The 19,131-nt window shown below is 43.1% G+C and overlaps 2 protein-coding genes across 2 annotated transcripts in view; one reads left to right on the top strand and one right to left on the bottom strand.

Annotated features, from left to right (window-relative positions):
- On the top strand, window positions 1-9,669 carry GCSAM (germinal center associated signaling and motility). The gene is made up of 5 exons (XM_036243434.1): window positions 1-99; window positions 5,588-5,632; window positions 6,621-6,667; window positions 8,084-8,112; window positions 9,003-9,669. Exons 1-5 carry the CDS (start codon window positions 71-73, stop codon window positions 9,315-9,317), a joined length of 465 nt encoding a protein of 154 aa, XP_036099327.1. The 5' UTR covers window positions 1-70; the 3' UTR covers window positions 9,318-9,669.
- Window positions 9,670-15,233: 5,564 nt separating this feature from the next.
- CUNH3orf52 (chromosome unknown C3orf52 homolog) overlaps window positions 15,234-19,131 on the bottom strand; it is a 30,457-nt gene continuing 26,559 nt past the window's right edge. Inside the window, exon 6 of the mRNA XM_036243448.1 lies at window positions 15,234-15,873. Coding sequence (XP_036099341.1) covers window positions 15,869-15,873 — 5 coding nt within the window. The 3' untranslated portion in view covers window positions 15,234-15,868. The remainder of the gene's footprint in view (window positions 15,874-19,131) is intronic.

Consider the following 19,131-nt stretch of genomic DNA (forward strand, 5'->3'; position numbering starts at 1 on the left):
ATCTAGGTTGGGAGCTGCCCTGTCAGGAAGCAAGACAGACTGAGGGGAAGGCACCAGGAGAACCGAGAAGATGGGGAACTCTCTGCTGAGGGAAAACAGGTGAGTCCAGACTCCCTAAGAGGGACCAGCAGAGATGGGTCAGGGCAATGTGATCAGAAATAGATAAAGAGATGTGCTATTAGGGGGATGGGAGGAGGGAATTGAGTAAAAACTGATGAGAATGAAGTGCCTCCTGTGTGCCAGACACCAAGTTCAGTTCCTTATAGGTTTGGCCTTCTCCTGAGAATCCTAGTAAGCAGCTGGTGAAACAGCTGGATGAGGGAGGGCTCTATCAAGGGAGGTCTATGCAATAGACCACCCTCTGGGAAATGGAAAAACTTTCATAGGCCCAGAAAGGGATGCTCTCCTGAGCTCAATGCCCCAAAGAAGCTCAAAGACACCACCATCTTTTTAATCACTATTCAAGTTCAAAATAAATATCAAGCTTCTTGCCATTATGGGGTCATGGCTGGCACACTTCCTGCAATAGTTAAACAGAGGTCAATGAAATTGGTAGAGAACTTGCCTTAACTTTTCCAGACCTCAGTTTTATTTCAAACGTAAATAGTAATATAATACCTACGTTGGGGGTTCTAGTGTATGTGATGCTGGTATAGTGCCTGACACATAGTAGGGTTTTCTTAGACCATCATCTTCATTGACATTAAAGCAGCCATTGTACAAATTAGTATCCCCTAGATCAAAGGATCCCTGTGGCACCCAGTGAGGTGGTCTAGGGAAAATGAGCTAGTGGAGTGGGAGGGCAATATCTTTATAGGATCATGTTTTGTATCCCAGGTCTCGTTCACCAGTTTATGCCACTGGGAGCTAGAACACAGGACCCAAAATGCCACCTGATAGAAGAAGGCATGCCGAGCCTGTAGAATGTGGCCTGGCCCTCCCTGAGTGCCATCAGTGCTGTCTGAGACTTCTCCTCCCAATCCTCATGGTCCACACCTCCAGCCTTCTTCTATCAGATTATAAATCCCCATTATTATGTCTAGAGATGAGCTCCTCAACTGTAGAGATTGTTTCTTTTTTTATTTCCCCTTAAGGATTTTTGTTTGTTTGTCACTGAGTGGCAGGGGGAAGGGGGGGGGGGAGAGAGAAACATATTGATTGGGTGCCTCTTGCATAACCCCGACCGGGTGGGGAATTAAACCTGCAAACAAAGAGCACACTCTTGAAATCGAACCAAGACTCTGCGGTCTGCAGACCGATGCTCTAACCACTGAGCAAAACTGGCCAGGGCTGTAAAAGTTGTTTCTTACTCATCTTTGAATTCCTGTTTCATTGATTCTGGCCTATAGCAGGCATTCAGTAAGTGTTATATGAATGACTGTAAACATAAAGAAATAACCGTTGAGAAGAAAAATAAATTTAAAAAAATACAGATATGACATGACTGAAAAAGTCATGATTGATGTCACATTTGTAACTTTGTTTTTTAGAACTTTGGTGTGGGAGTAAAGGATTATGACATTAATACATACTGTAAAAATTGGAAAATACACAAAGAAAATAAACTGGTAAATCAGTTATAACTACTGATAACATTAGGTGCATATCTGTACATTAATGTCTATATTTTTCAGCCATTTGTATTTCTTTATCTGAGAGAGTCAGTAATATCTTTAGCCTGTTTTTGCTTTGGACTTTGGCTTACTTTGTTTTATTAATAATAAAACCTATTTGTATTTTGAAGAAATTACCCTTCGCTCATAATACTACAAAAAAATATTTTTCCAGTTTGTGTGTCTTGTGCTATACAGATTTTTGTTTTTCTTATTACATTTTAAACACAACTAAATTACATCTAGAATGCTTTTCTGTTTCTGCCAATTTACACTTAAAATTCTTTCCCCATCCCAAGATAAGACAGATCCACACTATGCTTTTTCATGGTTGTATTGCCTTAGATTTTAGACCCATACATTCAATATATGGCGTCAGATATAAATGTTTTTTCCAAATCGTTAATAAGTTGCCCCAGCACCTTCATTTCCATTCTAATTTAAAATGTTTCCCTTAATATATTCAGAAGCCTTATATTTACTTGGATCTGACTGTCAACTTCACCCAGTTGTCATCCAATCAGCACACCCCACCAGGTCTCTCCAGATCAGTCTTGTTACAAAAGCCAGGACATGTTCTCTGGTTTTGGGCAGAGTGACAACTACTCCTTCCTGAGAGGAGCTCAGAATCTTAAAAGCAGGAATCTGCCAGCAGGAAACCTGGCCTTTCCCACGTACTGCTTGGGGGGGTCTTCAGACAAGTAGCCTGTTTGGGACCTCAGTTTCCTCATTGTTAAAAAATATAATCATAATATCTACAGCATGGATTTATTCTGGGATTAAACATAAGATCACATAAAGAGTGTATATGTTCTATGCATTCTATATATTTTAGTAGTATATATAGTGAGTATGTATAGTATAATAAGTAGTAAATATAGTGTGTGTGTGTGTGTGTGTGTGTGTGTGTAAAGCATATAGTAAGTAGTGTCTAATTGTTAGTTTCTTTTTCTATATATGCCCAACTCTCACCAGGAAACCCAGCCCAAACAATAAAACAGTGTATTTGGGTTATTTTGGTTTTGTTCTTTTAGTTTAACCTTCTCTTCCCCTTAGATCCCATGTTCTCTGTCTCGGCGCTTTCTGTGAGAGATGGCTACTTACATGAGACAAAGCCAGGGCCCTCCCCATTCCTATGTGCAGTCCCTGAAACTGTGCCAAGCAGATAGGTCTCTGTAAACACTGATATTCTCAGGGTCATCCTGAAGATTCCCGGACGCTGGGAAACAAATGATTTAGGCTTGGTTGTGCAGGGGAAACATTGGTTGATTGTTGCTATGGCAATGGAGAGACGGTCAGATCAAAGACTGTCGTGTATGCTTTGGGAGGGCGTATGAACAGATGTGAGGGCAACAAAGGGAAGCTGAGGTGAACTGGGGTTACAATACAAATAGCAGAAATAAGGAAAATTGATAAAATTATGAAGCAAGGTGGGAAGCGTGGAAATGCTTAGCTCATTCCTGGTATGTTGAGTTTTAGGTGGCAGCAGAACACTAAGGAGATACCCTGGGATCTGGGAAATCCAAACCTCAAGCAGAGAACATCCAGGTGAGAGCAAACCCAGCAGAAGCTCTCCCAGCCTTTGCCCATGAAGAGTGGAGTCAGTCAGGTCCTGGACATCACTCACCCCACAATAGAGGACCCTGTTTAGACCCAGCAGCAGTTGTAATGATAGTAAATGGGGAGACAAGACAAAATCATTTTGAACCTTTGGACAAGAGATGTGCCTTTTTCTTTTAAATCCTCACCCATTTATCTTCAGATAGAGTGAGAGGAAGAGAGACAGAGAAACACTAATGTGAGAGAGGCACATTGATTGGTTGCCTCCCGCATGACCCTGACCAGGGCCGGGGACCCAACTGCAACCGAGGTACATGCCCTTGACCAGAATCAAACCTGCGACTCTTTGGGCTGACTCTGTAACCAACCAGGACCATTTTTCTTTTCTTTTTTTTTTTTTATGGAAACCTTTCCTTTTTTTATAGCAGCTAGAAATAAGACTCCTATTTCTGTTGTCTCTATGTCTATCTCAAATACCTTTTTGTTCAAGTTCCATCCCAGCCATTTCATTTTTAAGCTGCAAGGTTCTATTTCTGAGGTGACTATGTTCCCCTTGTCAGTTGTTGGAAGACTTGTGGAGAAAGACACATGTGATTACCTTGAGGCTGTCGAACCGAGACTTCCTCATCAGTCCCCTCTAACCAGGCCTCTGAACACCAGGGAGCACTAATATATGAAATCGTGTCCCAGGGTCCAAGAATCCCAAAGAATGGCAAAGCCCATTGCTCTGTGGCCTGTAGAGCCATCTGCACTTTCTCTATGATTTCAAGAAGAGGTTTGGAAAGACTGTCAATTAAAAAGCAACCACTGAGCCACCTCTGGGTTAGGAGCTAGGGACCCAGAAATCCCCCCCCAGGAGGAGGAATCATTGAACCTATGTCAATGCTTACATTCCAAATGATGAAACAGGACAGAAGGGCCATGGGCATTATAACAAGGGAGCCATTGGGTAGACTGGGGAGCCAGGCAAGCTTTGTGCAAGAGACATGAACCTAGAATCACCGGCTTCCTTCACAGAGGTTATATGAACCCACCCAAATTCAAAACATCCTAATTGAAGTGCAAGAATATATTGCAGAAAAGTTGAGTGGAGGAAATAGCCAATTTAAAAATCACTTTAGCCCCTATTTAACTTTACTTGACCTCCCTGAGGTAAGCAGTATAAGTATCCTCACTTTTGCATATGAAGAAACAGTGGCTCAAGAAGTCCAGAGATGTTGATCCAGATCTCAAGATTGGCAGTCTCCTTTTGCCCCACTCCCATGCCTCCCCAGCAACCTGATTTCTTAGCACTGATCAGATTCGATGGTTTTCTTCCGGTGTTTCTTTAGCCACAGAAACAGGAAATACAAACAAATGACGTAAAGAATCCTGAAAACAGCCTGATGAGGAGGAAGAGCTACAGACACCCCCCTTGGCCCCAAAGGCTCTGATGGTACACTGACCCCAGAGACTGTCGGAGCACTTAGCCACCCTGTGCCTGCAGCCGGGGTCACACGCAGCTGGCTCACCTCCACTGCCCTTTCTGGGGGAACTTCCTGGGAAATCTCACTGGGGAAGATGTTTTTAGGGGGTGTTTCCCAAATGTTATTACATGGTGTTACTGGAACATACAGTACATTATAAAGGGCTTTCACATGTAACTATGTGAGATTTAACGACCTCTCATATTCAAAAAGATGCCCAGACTTTGTCCACCTGCGGAGAAATTCTGAGCCTTTCTGCCATAAAGAATATAACAAGTCCTTTTTCTTTATCCAAACCTTGGGGCCAAGGAGACAGATTTAATGTTCTCTTGAGCCAATTAGCATTGTTCTGTCCTTAGCTCCTTTTTCATTTATCAAATTTATTGAAAATATATTTGCTCTGTGCTGGGCACTGTGGCATGTGTTGCTGATATGTGTATCTGTGATGAACAGATACACCTGATCCCCATATTTGTGAAGCCCACTTTCTAGTGTGGGATATAGACAAGTGAGCAGGCAACACTCACATGATTAGGGCAAACTCAGAGTGCAGCGGAAGTCTGTGCAAGTCTTCCCTCACCCGTACCTGGAAGCAGTTTCTGAAATGTCCACACACTTATGCCTTGATTTCCTGGAGATAACTCGTGTGTCCTTTATCACAAGGGGCCGGGTAAATCCCTGGAACTGAGGAGGAGAAGCCTTGTTCCTTTTCCAAGAATACAGCAGAGAGCATCTTCCCTGCTCAGGAGCTGAAAGTGTTTCCAAAGGGCAGTTAATGTCCTGGAAGGACAAAGGCATTCTAGCCTGGTAGATGTGTCCAAGTCACCTAGAAGGAATATTCTCCTGGAGAGAAAAAAAATTTTTCACAGAAATGGCAAAAGGAAGAGTCACCCTGACAAAGCCACAGAAACCAGCCTTGTGACTTGTGTCATCTCTTGGGTATTTCAGATGCTGGGACCGCCACATTGCCGAAGGGTGTTTCTGCCTGCCGTGGTGAGTGGAGTATTGTTTTCAGGGGTTATTTCCCCACGTGTGGTTTCAGTGCGGTGTTTGCTGTAATTTACCTGTGAACTCCTCACTGTCTGTGGCCACAGCGAAGACTGTCACTAGCCCTGACAATCATCTGAGTCAATCAGGAAAGCGATGTTTCAAGTTTGCAGGAAAACAGGAACAATAGTCTCATGGGTGGTACGTGCTCCTCAAACGGGGAAGCTTCAGAAGCAAGAATGAAACTGGCTACCAGTGCAGAGGAAGACCCCTTACTCACGCAATTCCCAGAGTCTCCGTGGACAGAACACACATTTCTGTCCCTTACCCAGAAAATGTTATAACCAGGGAGGTCATGTGACTCATTACCCAAACCAGGAAACCTTTGAGAATGACAGGGATGCTAAAAATAGTCCAGGGTCACTAAGTGATTGGTAATGACATTAACTAGACTGTCATAGCAAACCAGGACATAGTCATTCTCCTTAGAGCAGATATTGTCCTTGACTCCTGAGATGATAACGGGCTTCTGTTATATTTATATTGTGTTTTGTCCGGGGGTCCATCTGTACAGTGTGGTTACCTCTGTGCTCATAATGGATATGTTTGTTTCTTGTTTGTTTAGAGATCATAGATTGGGGTTAGGATTGGGATTGGAAATAACCATGGCTCCTTAACTCACATGATATGAAAAAAATTAATATTTTGTCCAAAAAAATCTCCAAAAATGTTTCCTATAACATCACCACAATTCACCTCAAAACAATTTCGGTAAGCCTTAGAAAAGGGAGATGAAGAAACACCAAAGAGTAGATTCTACTTGGCCTCCTTCGTTTTTCTATCCTCTTATTTCTCTATGCTGAAGGAGATATTCTAAAAGGCTGATAACTTTAACAAATGAAAGAGTTAGAAATAATCTTTTATAGGGAGTATAATTTCCTTGGAGAGTTCCTGAATTTTGAAACAACCAATTTTCTTCCCTTCTCTTCTGCAGGAAAAAGATAGACATTTTTAAAGCCAGGCGAGATTACCCAAAGGAAAGTAAGTTATTGCTTTCACATCATTTTCACTTTGAGAGACTTACATTTCCAAACTGCCCCTTCTCTGTGTTCCCAGAGCTTCCTGACCATATTTCTGTATAAAACTTACACAGTTTGCTTCAATTTGTCCAACAGCATGTCTCTGTTTCTCCACTCAACTATGAGCTCATGGAAGCAGGTGCTGGCCTATTGATCTCCAAGTCCTTCATTCAGTTAGTCCCTGAGGTTTGGAGGCTGAAGGAGTTAACTGGGAACAGTAAATGCAAAAGGTGGAGGCCTGAGACACTCAGAAGGGTCAACAAGGAGGCCAGCGTGGGCACAGAGGACACAGAGGAGGGCCAGGGCCTGGTAGCCAAGTATAGAAATGGGGCTTTTCTCTTGAGAACTGCAAGGTACTGAAGGGCTTTGAACAAGAGGTATTTACAATCACATATGCTTTGAAGACATCACCCAGATTGCGATGAGGAGATCAAATGGTGGTAGAGAGTGGCCAAAGCAGGTGCTGGAAGACCACTTAGAAGCTGACGCGATGGTCTTTGGCGACAGACCCAGGCTGAAGTTAAGGAGAGAGAAGACTTTGAGAAGGAGGGGTGGTGAATGGTGTCACATGTAAGAAAGTGGCCATGGGACTCCAGGGAGATGTGAGCATCTGGGCTGTCAGAACTGAGGGAATGTAAATCCATACACATATGATCAGGTGCCTGACAGGGCACCCCCACCTTCTGGGGTATCCTGAGGTCTCCATGTGAAAGCGCAGATTTGGTTATCCAGCTGGTGATCTTGTAGGGGGTAGCAAGTGTGTCCATTTGCCTCTTTGCTGAATGGCCAGAGACAGTTGCTTTTAAGTCAACTGGCTTTTGAAAAATAGGCCTGCTTCTCTTTATTTCTGCCAGCAGGTCAGGAGTGAGAACGTTCAGCTGAAGAGCTTCCTCCTCTGCAAAGCTTTCCTTGAGCAGCAGCCCCCACTCTGTGATCCTCCCCTGTCACCCACAGTAAAAACTACAGTCCTCCCTTGCATCGTGAATCCCTCTTAGACCCTCGTTTGCCTCCTGTACTAGCCTGTGAGGCCCTTAAGTACAGGGCTGTCTCTGATTCTTTGTCTCCTCATTGCCTGGTACAGATCAGGCATGCAATGAAGCTTGTGTAAGGAGGGAGAGGGGGGAGTTGGCAGAAAAGTGTAATTTCTTAACCAAAGACCCACCGAGTGTATCTCCTTCCACTCAGTCTCTCACCCTGAGCACAGCTCTGGCCGTGTCTTGTTTAGATGACACTGTCATTCCACAGGATGAGCTGCAGGTCAGGACAGCCTGATAAGGGCTACCCCAGCTGTTCTTTGGCTCTCTGGTTGCTTATATCCCCGTCCCCCCTCAAATCTCCTCATGATCTGAAATTCATTGAGTGTATTTTCTTTCTCCAGGTGAAGGAACATCATCTACTACCAAGAAGGTAATATGAACATCTCTAAGCCTTCTTCTGAGTTGGTGGTGAAATGTACACACCCCAGATGGCAGGAGAAGTTGGCCTGCAAGACCCCTTCTGACCTTAACATGCAGGACAGATGTGGATGCTCATGCTCCTGAGCCCAGGGATATAGCAGGCCCAGTGGCAGGAGCAGCAGCCATCTCTGTTTGTGCTATTGATAGTAACTAGTGTTAATTGAGCACTTAGTTTGTGCCAGGGAGTGTGCTGAGCACTTTGCATACATCATCTCATGTAACTATTACAACAACCCTTGAAGACTGATACTTTTATTTTCCACATTTTACAGATGAGAAAACTGAGAGATTAAGCGAAATTCCCCAAAGCCAGACAGCTTTCGGGATGTCAGGGGTCTGGTTCAGAATCAAGCTTCACTCCCAAATCCGGGCTCTTTCCTGTGTACTTGGCTGCTTTGCTTTTACTCTTCTGAGGTTTCATTGAATGAGACCTTGTTTTCCATTGTTTCCCTTTATATTAGTGAAAATATCTCTGCAATGAGTGGTTAACTATCATAATCAATCATATTTAGGTGTCATCAGAGTGTTCTTTTTTATGAGAATAGACTGCTCTCTGGGCCCTGAGACTGGAAATTACAGAGTGGTCCAGGGTCACCCTGGAACACGGGGCAGAGAGCCTGTGCCTGGGTGGGCTGAATACTCCAGGCCACATGAGCACTCTGGCTGCCTGGGCTGGGTGTTGGGGTAGGGCAGCCATTTAGGGGGGGAAATGCCAAGAAATGGAGGGGACTTGTTTTGTGGGAGATAGACTTTGCCCGGGGCCAAGCCTATGTTGAGGCTGAAGTGTAAAGAGAATGACAAGAGGCCAAGTCTTGATGATGGCTCTCCTTTGACCAGCAGGACAATGCAGACCAGAGCTTTTCAGAGGAGCTGTGCTACGCCCTCATCGATCATAGCCTCCTCGGGAGAATGCCATCAGGGAACTCTGCTGAGGGGTATTATGAAAATGTTCTCCACCAGGCCAACAGGCCCAGAGAGTCCTTGAGAGGAAGCGAGACTGAGTATTCACTTCTCTCTGCACCTTCCACCCACAAACGTCCACCTTCCCCAGAAGATGAGTATGAACTTCTCACACCCAGTAGAATCTCCTCTCACATCCTGCAACAGCCACAGCTCCATATAAGCCGTTCTGAGGCTGAGGTTGTCCATGTATAATGGAGCAGTTGGACCAACATTTGTTCCACACCAGCACATAAAAGCTAGGGGGTTGGGGGATACTCTGCTTACCTCTTCCACCCTCACCTCCACACACACACAACAGCCCTTTCTACAGGGGTCTCTGCAGAACATGGTTTATAAACCACGGGGCTGCTTAGATCTTACTCAATATTCAACACCCAAAAGTTTGCCAGCTATCCTGAATACCACTTTTTGAGAGGGAGTGACCATATTTGATTGTAAGTGGCTTTGAAAATAGGCTGCTGTACTCAGAGGCCAGAGGGGCTCCCTGATCCCCTGCAGCTATACACATCAAAAACGGTTCTGCTCCTCTGTCCAGGTTCTTCTTATAAAATGTCCACACGGCCCTGGCCGGTTTGGCTCAGCGGTTAGAGCGTCCGCCTGCAGTCCGGAGAGACCCGGGTTCGGTTCCCGCTAAGGGCATGTACCTCGGTTGCAGTTTGTCCCCGGCCCTGGTTGGTCCTGCGGGTGGCAGCCACTCGATGTGTCCCTTTCACATCGATGTTTCCCTCTCTCTCTCTTCATCTCTCTCCCTCTCACTCTGTCTGTACAAAAAATGAAAAAATGTCCTCGGGTGAGGATTAAAAAAAAAAAAAAAAAGTGTCCACACGGATGTCCTCTGAAGTCACAAGGAATCTTGACCCATTTAACTAAGTGTCCCAAGGAGGAGTCGACTCATTCCACATGAGTGCATGAGCCCTATTCCCCACTCATAGCTTTGCAGGTGGGTGCCTGCACCTTCCCCTCACTCCATGCCTCTAAGTGGTGCCCTCTGCACAGTGTCCTTTCACCTCCTGGGCCTGGTGGCTTGGTTGGTTACATGGGTTGAATCAGTATGTCCCAGGCCAAAATTTTATATAATTTTAGTCCACATATTTTTTTAAACTTTGCATTTAAATTTTAATAAGAAAATCATAGCGCCAAAGAATAAAAGAATAGAGAGATCTTTGGAGATCCTCTAATCACACTATCTGTTTTTGGCTCATTAGCACAAAGTAATATTGCAAGTCAGTGGCAGAACTTGATCTAGAATCTGATTTCCTGACTTCCAATCTAGTGTTCTTCCAATGTACTACATAGAAGAGCCTCAACTCTATGGTATATGTGTGTATTAAATAATATGTCATGTATAAAATATGAATAAAATGTCCACATGGGGAAAATAACATATACACACACACACCTCCAATGAGCACATCTTCATATGCTCTGAATATTTATGTTCCCTCATTTGTTCTCCAGTGTTCCTAGAATTATGTATACCCTTAAAGCAGTGGTCATAAAACTGTGGCCCGTGGGCCAAATCTGGCCAACTGCCTGATTTTGTAAATAAAATGTTATTGGAATAATACAGCCATGGTCATTTGTTTATGTAATGTCTGAGAGTACCACAGGAGATTTAAGTAGTGATGATACACACAGTTGGTCCTGCAAAAGAAAAAAAAAAAAGCCAAAAATATTGAAATATGTATCTTTGGCTCTTAAAAAAAATGTTTGTAGACTTCTGCCCTAAACCATAAGAACTGAGATAAACTAAACAGAAATGTGTTTGGGTATTGATGCAACTCATAAAAACTGGTAAGAGCCGGTACTAATAACATGGTATGGAAAAATTAAACCACGAATTAGATGAGTGAGCCCAATAACAATTAACAAATTAGACTATTTCTATATTCACACCTGTGTTCTCAACTTCCTGTTTTGACCGATGCATCATCTTAATTTTAGGGATTTTAAAATAGTAAGAGATTTGTTAAGACAAACAGTAGATGCTTAAGTGTTTAATTATTGTTTTGTTTCCCAAACTAAACAGTTAAACAAGGTTGTTATTTAAAATGTTCTAAGTGCCCAATGAGGATAAACCCAGTGGCTTGAGATTGAATGTGTCAATACAGGTTTGCTGAGACTTCAGCCAGTCCATGGTCTTGAGCTAAAAAGCCAATCACTTCTTAGTGTCTTGTCCTCTGCTAACTTCCTCCTTTTAGCAGAATCTTTCATATGGAATCTTAACTTTGACCCTTAGCCAAGATTCACTCATGTTCAAAAGGAGGCGTGGGAGGTGCCAGGTAATACCGTACAGAGTCAGGTAACCAATGATTTAAATCCTGGTTCTATCTTTCTATCTCTTCTGTCTTCCATGACCTTGAGCAAGTAACTTGGAGGCTTAAGTTTTCATTCATAATCAGGAGGATTGAATTGAATGTGTGTAAATCATTTAACACAGACCCTGAATAAATGATACCAATGAGTAAAGGGAAACACAAAACTGTATATGATGTACAGACAGACCATGTGCTGATTGCCTGCTGACCCGGGTCACCCAGCAGTCCCCCAACAAGGCAGAAGTATGGAATTCTAGGTTTTATAGTGGAATTTTTTACTTGGGTATTGAACTATTGTGGAAGCTGATGGGTTCAAATATTCTTAGTACAACATGATAAATTATATTTATTTGAGTCTTATTCTGTCAAAGTATAATTTGTTTGAGTCTTATTCTGTCTGAAATAGTATATGCCTTTTATCAGGAACATATTAAGTATAAATGTTTAACCAAAGAAAGCTGTTCTTATAATGAAATTTGAGGGATTATAAAAGGGAATTCTTTTTGAGCAGAAGAGTCCTTTGGAAGTGCTTTGAAATACCTACAATGTCTGTATATAATACTGATCCTTTTTATAGATTTCAGGATTTCTGATGAAAGCTGTGTACTCTCTTCACAGAAAATGTTCATGTACACAATATTTGTATACAATTTCAAGGGGTTGGGGATGCAACTCCTTAGTTAAAAAATTCCTGTTCTTGATTTTTTTATTTTATTTTATTTTTAATTTTCCCATTGATTTTTAGATAAAGTGGAAGGGAGGGAAGGAGAGAGAGAGAGAAAAAAACATTGATGTGAGAGAGACACATCAGTTGGTTGCCTCCAGCATGACCCTGAACAGGGCCGGGATTGAACCTGCAACCCAGGCATGCGCCCATGACTGGGAATTGAACCCACGACCCTTCATTCTGAAGGCCAATGCTGTAACTGATGAGCCAAACCGGCCAGGGCCTGTTCTTGATTTTTTTTTTTTTTAAGTGAGACTGAGGGTTTAAATTGTACCCTCAAGTCACAAACATCAGAAAACTCCCCTCCCAATACAGGTCTAAAATTATGTAAGTCAAAGTTCACAAAAGTGCTTTTTATGAAGCTACTGTGGGCTCTGTGGTTTTTGTTTTACGTTCATACTAGCACCTATGAATAATCCCTGAGTTGGTGAATACATTCTTATTTAGAACAGAAGAGAGAGGTACAAGAACAGAGCAGAGACAGGTAAGGAAAATCTACCATTGACAACAAACACATTCAAAATCTGACATTATTAAGAAAACCTTGGGTGACGAGGGCTCCAGCTATTTTCAGGGATGGAAGGGCACAGACAGAATGAAGAAGGTGAGCCCCCAAGACTCCACAGAAGCCTTCAGAGAACAGGAGATTCTGTTTCCATTTCTGTGCATCTGTACTCTTCCAGGTCAGTTTCTTGTGTCAGACAGCAACGTGAAAGCCACTGGATCTGAGCACACCTCAGTTCTTAGTCCCTCCCTTTTCCTACAGACAGATCTTTTGCAAGGCACTTGGGAAGGATTGAGTGTCATCATGATTCCAGAGTCTTCTACAGTCTGACAATGACACTTCTTAGCTTATCCCTGTCCCCTCTCCACTCGTGCTCCTTGTGAATTCCCAGAAATCAACCAAACCTGAAATGAGCATGACCCTGGGTTGCCCTTCAGGGTGGAGGCCATTGATGATGTGTGGTGCCCTGTGTGAGCTTTGCTGCCCCAAACTGGGGAGCTCTGGGCTTCTCCTCCCTCCTCTCCACACCTTGGCTTCTTAACTTTAAGAGGAGGGGACCGCCTTCTAACACTAAGAGGGTATGATCTCTAATCATTCAGAAAAATATTAAAGGATGTGTCTGAATACAGCTGCCAGAAATGCAGTAAAAGTGCAAATTAACTTATTTTAAAGCAACAGAACAGAAATGGGAGCAGAGAAGGGGAGATTTGGAGAGATGACTGCCATTTTCCGCACACTGATCAGGCTCTGAATAGGGCAGAAGTCCCTAAATGGGAGAGGGGGCCTGCACCTCATCCTCAAAGGACACAAACATGTGTAAAGGAAGGCAAACCTGTTTAGTCAGATCCCACCACTGCTTCAGGGTCAGTTTATGTCCTACTTCCGGGGCAAAGATTGTTCTCATTCAACTACACTGGCTCCTCTTTTCTCTAACCATTCACCACTCTGTAGTTTGTCTTGATTTGATTTTAAAACCTGACTTTTTTCTGTTGTTTTTTGTTTCATTTGTGCAGAGACTGACTCCCAGGAGTTTCTTTTCTTATTGTCTTCTTCTTCCCTGGTGTCTTTCACCACCTTCTGCAAAACTCATCATTAAATGTCTACAGCACTAAGTTAAATTGCAATGCAAAAGAAAAAAGAAAAGAAAATCAAATGGGGTACGGAAAGAATGATTGTTGGGTTGGGGCACAGTTTCCTCTGATTGGCTATATCCCTCTGTCCATGTCTAAGGGACTTTCAGAAAAGACCAGTTTTATTTCTCAAATTGTTATTTCAGATATTTGTTCAAACCTTATTATGTACTTGGCATTATGCTCATCATTAAAATATAGATGACCAATAAATTTACCTCTAATAGCAAAGCACTGCATATATTTTTTTCCAAACCCCTCAAAATGTTTTACTCACAAAGTTCGGTTCTTTCCGCTCCACTTGGGCCAAAGAGCCCACCCTGTGGAAAATCCTATGACTCGCAAGTGGTCAAAACCCAGGACAAAGTACTTGTATCTTTGTACTTTCTGAAGGAGAAGAGATCGAATCCAGCCCTGTCCTGAGCCCAGATATGAACCAACCCTTCCTTTCAGTCCCAGGCCCTCGGACACCTGGCCCTGCCAGAGAGGGCTGAGCGGCGGGAGGGCTCCAAGCGGCGCCCTGCACATACTGAAACGGAGAATTCAGTCCTGCTCCCTCAGAGGGGGAAGCTGCCCTCAGGGAAATGAAAAACTAACATCCAACACCATTTACTGCAAGCAAATACCAACCCAAATCATGGCCCTGGAGACACGACACCAATGAAGCAAATGTAAATGTGACAATGCAGAGGCAAAAATAATTTATTGTCAATATTTTAAAATCCTTTTCCATTAGAGTTCTTCATTATTTTCTAAAAAGTACAAATACACTAAAGCTTACACTTGACATGTAAAAACTAAAGAGGAAGAAGGATAATTCACCTGTTTCGCTGGTTTGAGGAACTATCCTCAAAATGAGACAGAGTTACAGTAAATGGATCTTCTAGTTAAATAAGACCGAGAGTTTTCACATTATCCAGTCTCCTGGGTCAGAAAGAGCTCAAAGCAAATCGACCTGAGATACACTCAGCCACATCCCCAGACACAGCTGCCCTCGTACTCACTTCCACCCAAGACCAAGCTAACTGAGCTATTAGGGCTACGGAGCTCTCATTACAGAAGCACAAAACTCTTTCTCCTAGAAAATTTCCAGCAAACAATTTTCCCAGGAAAACAAATATTCTGTTCCCTTGCGACAGGCAATACGATGTCTGCAAATGACAGAGGCAGTCACTAATATTCCCCCACTCTGCAAATAAACTGGCATCTAGCTTCCAACAGCTTGTTCCGGAGAGTGGTTCTCCCTGCTTCACGACCGTCCGTAAGACCCACAGTCAGTGCCTGGAGACACTGCGTCCTGCAGGAAGGCCATTAGCACTGGGCCATGAAAAGCCCGTGTGTAATAGCTGTAACAGATGGTCAGGAGTCTTAATGATTCCGCTAGGAGGTTGTAAAAATATACATGAAGAAACTGTCCTAAATCATAGCAGAGTGTTCAAAACTCACAGGGATTCAGGAGTCACAGCAACAGTCATTTAAAACACGCATCTTATTTCTGCAGCTATCAATTACACAGTAACATTGATGTGCCTGCCGGCTGGTTTGCTAACAAATGCAGCTACAGGTCCTGGACACAGACACAGACTGTGTTGCTTTGGTCCTGTAAACCGCCCTCCCTTTCCTCACAGGCTTGAGTATTACAATGGTGAGTGGGAGGGGATATCAGGGAGCTACTGGTTCTATTCTCCCTCGTCTTGCAGCTGCCTCTCCCTGTGCTCTCTCCACCTGCACAGGCTGGCGGGTTCTTGCCCAAAAGTCCAGCCTAGCACTAGAGAGAAAGTGTCCACGTGTAGGTAGAGACAGCTAGTGCTGCAAGAATAACAGTGACCTCACTCTGCAGGGTCCCCCCAGCTACCCCGCCACTCCTGCCCCATCTGGCTTTCTGTTTTGCTGGACATCATAACTGCACACAATCAGGAGAAAGAGGATGGTATTCAGCCCTCTAGTCATTCAAAGTCCTTCTATGTTGATTCACAGTATCTTTCCTGTAAAACAGAATGAACTGTCTTCATCCCACAGCTCCGGGGAGCATGGTTTTCACACACAGCCCAGCCTCGGCCACTTCACTCTGAAAAGAAACACACAAAAGAAACTAAATTTTTTTAAATTATGATTATTTTAAACAAGCACATTTTCATTTGGCTTTATTTGGTTTGAATATATACTTGTATAAAATTGGAATGTTTCTTACGGCGGCATAGTACTCCATTGTGTATATGTGCCACTGCTTTTTATCCATTTGTCTACTGATGGACATTTGGGCTGCTTCCAGATCTTAGCTATTGTAAATAGTGCTGCTATGAACATGGGGGTACATATATTCTTTCTGATTGGTGTTTCAGGCTTCTTAGGGTATATTCCTAAAAGTGGGATTACTGGGTCAAATGGCAGTTCAATTTTTAATTTTTTGAGGTAACACCATATACACAATGGAGTACTATGCAGCTCTAAGAAAGAAAGATCTTTTATCCTTTGAGATGACATGAAGGGACCTAGAGAGTATTATCCTAAGTGAAACAAGTCAAGCAGAGAAAGACAAATATCACATGATCTCACTTATTTGTGGAATATAATGAACATAACAGTCTGAGGAATGGGGTAGTCCCAGAGACGTGGAAGTGGGGTACACACTGATAATCCCCAGAAGTGTGGGTGGGGAGGAGAGATAAACCACAGAACTTATATGCATGTGTGCATGAACAATGGACATGGACAACAAAGCTGGGGACAGGGCGGGGGGTGGGGGAGAGGAAGGGGAATATCAGTGGGGGGAAAAGGAGAAACATCTGTAACAAAAATAATTAAATAAAAAATAAATAAATAAATAAAGTAAAATAAAATAAAATTGGAATGTTTGTAAATGCCTAACAGAGAAAATTTACTCTTAAGTCAACACACACACACACACACACACTCACACCTCAGAATCCTTTAAAGGCAAAGAGCACACCGTTCACTCATTTGTTTTGGTATAATTCATGACAACTAACATTTGATGAGGCCTTTTGGATACTGAGGACAATTTTACAAGCCTTTTTCATGATCTCACTATAAAAATACCTTTAAATTTTCAGTGGTTTTTTGTTTTTGTTTTTTTGTTTTATTTTGTTTTATCCTCACCAGAGGACATTTTTGCATTTATCTTCAGATAGAGCGGGAGGGAGAGAGGGAGAGAGAGAGAGAGAAACATTCATGAGAGGGAACATCAACTGGCTGCCTCCTGCATGCTCCCACTGGGGACTGGACCCACAACCTGGGCATGTGCCCTGACCGGGATTCAAAATGGTGACCACTGGTGCATGGGTCGACCACTGAGCCACACTGGCCGGGCTAAATTTTCAGTTTTTTAGAAGATGCACAGTATATTGTGAGGAACTCTGATAAGGAAAGTGGTGTGAGTTGGCCTGAGGACAGGGGTGGTGCCCACACAGGGACCTGGGACACTGCACAGAGCCCTGGTCCTCTGCCACAGGCTTCTCCCAGCTGCCATCAAGCTGGGCAGTTCATTGTAGAAGAGAGCACTGTAAGATGTTTAAGAACAACCCCTCACCTCCCTGCTACATATTAGTATCCAACATACACTCCCAATAGTGACAACTGAAAAGGTCTGCAGGCATTGCCAATATCCCTGAGGGCTGGATGGGGTGCAAACCGGCCTCAGTGAGCATCAGTGCTCTTTGGCTGAACTCTCCACATTCTCTGCAGAATCTATAAACCATCACAACGGTTTCCTTTGATACCCAGGTGGTCCTCTCAAGGACAGGATTCACGCTGGCATCTCGGCCAGCAGCCAGCACATGGGTTTACCCCAAATGTGCAAACAAGATTCATGTCCTCACTGCCTGTAGCTCTGTCCTCCTCCCTCACAGAAACCCGGTTTTGGCCTCTGTTGCCCCTTAGTCTGTCAGCTAACGCCTTCACACGTGAGAAACCACCACAAAGGAACTGACCCAGCTCAAAAATAGCTCGCGAAGTCCCAAATCAGCCACTGTTTTACATTTGAAGAAGACTTCTCCTCCTTATACCCAGGCCCCACCCATACTAAGGTGAACATGCTCAAAGACAAGGAGGGAGAGGGGTGGACCCATTAAGAACCATTCCTTTAACCTTGAGGGTATTACGCTATGTGAAATAAGTCAGACAGAAAACGACAAATACTGCATGGTCTCACTTACATGTGGAATCTAAAACCAAAAAAAAAAAAAAACATGAAACAGAAAAAGAGAACAGACTGTTGGTTCAGAGTGGCCGGGGGAGTAATCTGAGTGAAAGTGTTAAAAAGTACAAACTTGCAGTAGTAAGATAACTAAGGACTGGGGGTATAATGCACAACATGACTGGATGACTAGAGTTAACAGCGCTGCCTTTGAAAGTTGCTAAGAGAGGGAATCCTAAAAGTTCTTATCACAAGGGGAAACCAATTTTGTACTGTGAAAAAGAAAAAACAGACTCAAAATGGAGTCACTTTTGCTAAGCCAACCAAGACTCACTGCCTAACCCACTTGCAATGTCAGCCTTTCTCAGGGAAAAGGCTAAAAACCAATCGGTCTGGAATTTCCCAGTCAGCCCTGTGAGGTCATCTGCCTGATAAAAGCCCCTGTATTCCCTAAGGGAAGAGATAACCTTGCTTGAAATACTGCATTCTTTCAATTTCCTTGCCCTCTTTCTGCTTATAAAGACCTCCCATTTCGTACAGTCTCCGAGTACCTCTCTGTTTACTAGACTGGACGCTGCCTGATTTCATGAATCATGCAATAAAGCCAATGAGATCTCTAAGTTCACTCGGTAGAATTTTTGTTCTTTATCAGTAACCATACGAAGTGACAGATATAAACTGAATTTACTGTGGTAATCATTGTGCAATATATGTATCATATCAATTATATCTTCATATACCTGGGAAGAAAAGATAAATACAAAAAAAAATCCCCCCTGATTATAATAGTAAGAGAAGTTTTTATTTTTATAAAGCATCAAAATATGCCTGCAGGGAGGTCAAATAGTCATTGTATTTCCAAATCTGAAAATGAGGAATACACACAAAATATCCCAGGAACCCTAATTTAAGATTCTGACTCTAAAGTGCACACACATACAAACCCCAAAGGAACGACAGACTGGCCTCAGAGTGTCCTTGGAATCCCTGAAATTGTAAAATTTTGTGTGGGGGGAGGAGTTTATGCTTTTAATTCTGGGAAGAAGGTACTTAGCTTGGCTGTCTTCCCATTCTCTAAGGGGTATACAAACCCAACAATTTTAAGAAGCTCTGCTCTTTGAAGAATTAAAACAATATCTTTGTGGTAAACTATTTGCCCAGCTCATCACA

This window comes from Molossus molossus, unplaced genomic scaffold (genome assembly GCF_014108415.1).
Source record: "Molossus molossus isolate mMolMol1 unplaced genomic scaffold, mMolMol1.p scaffold_m16_p_5, whole genome shotgun sequence".
Taxonomy (NCBI): Eukaryota; Metazoa; Chordata; class Mammalia; order Chiroptera; family Molossidae; genus Molossus; species Molossus molossus.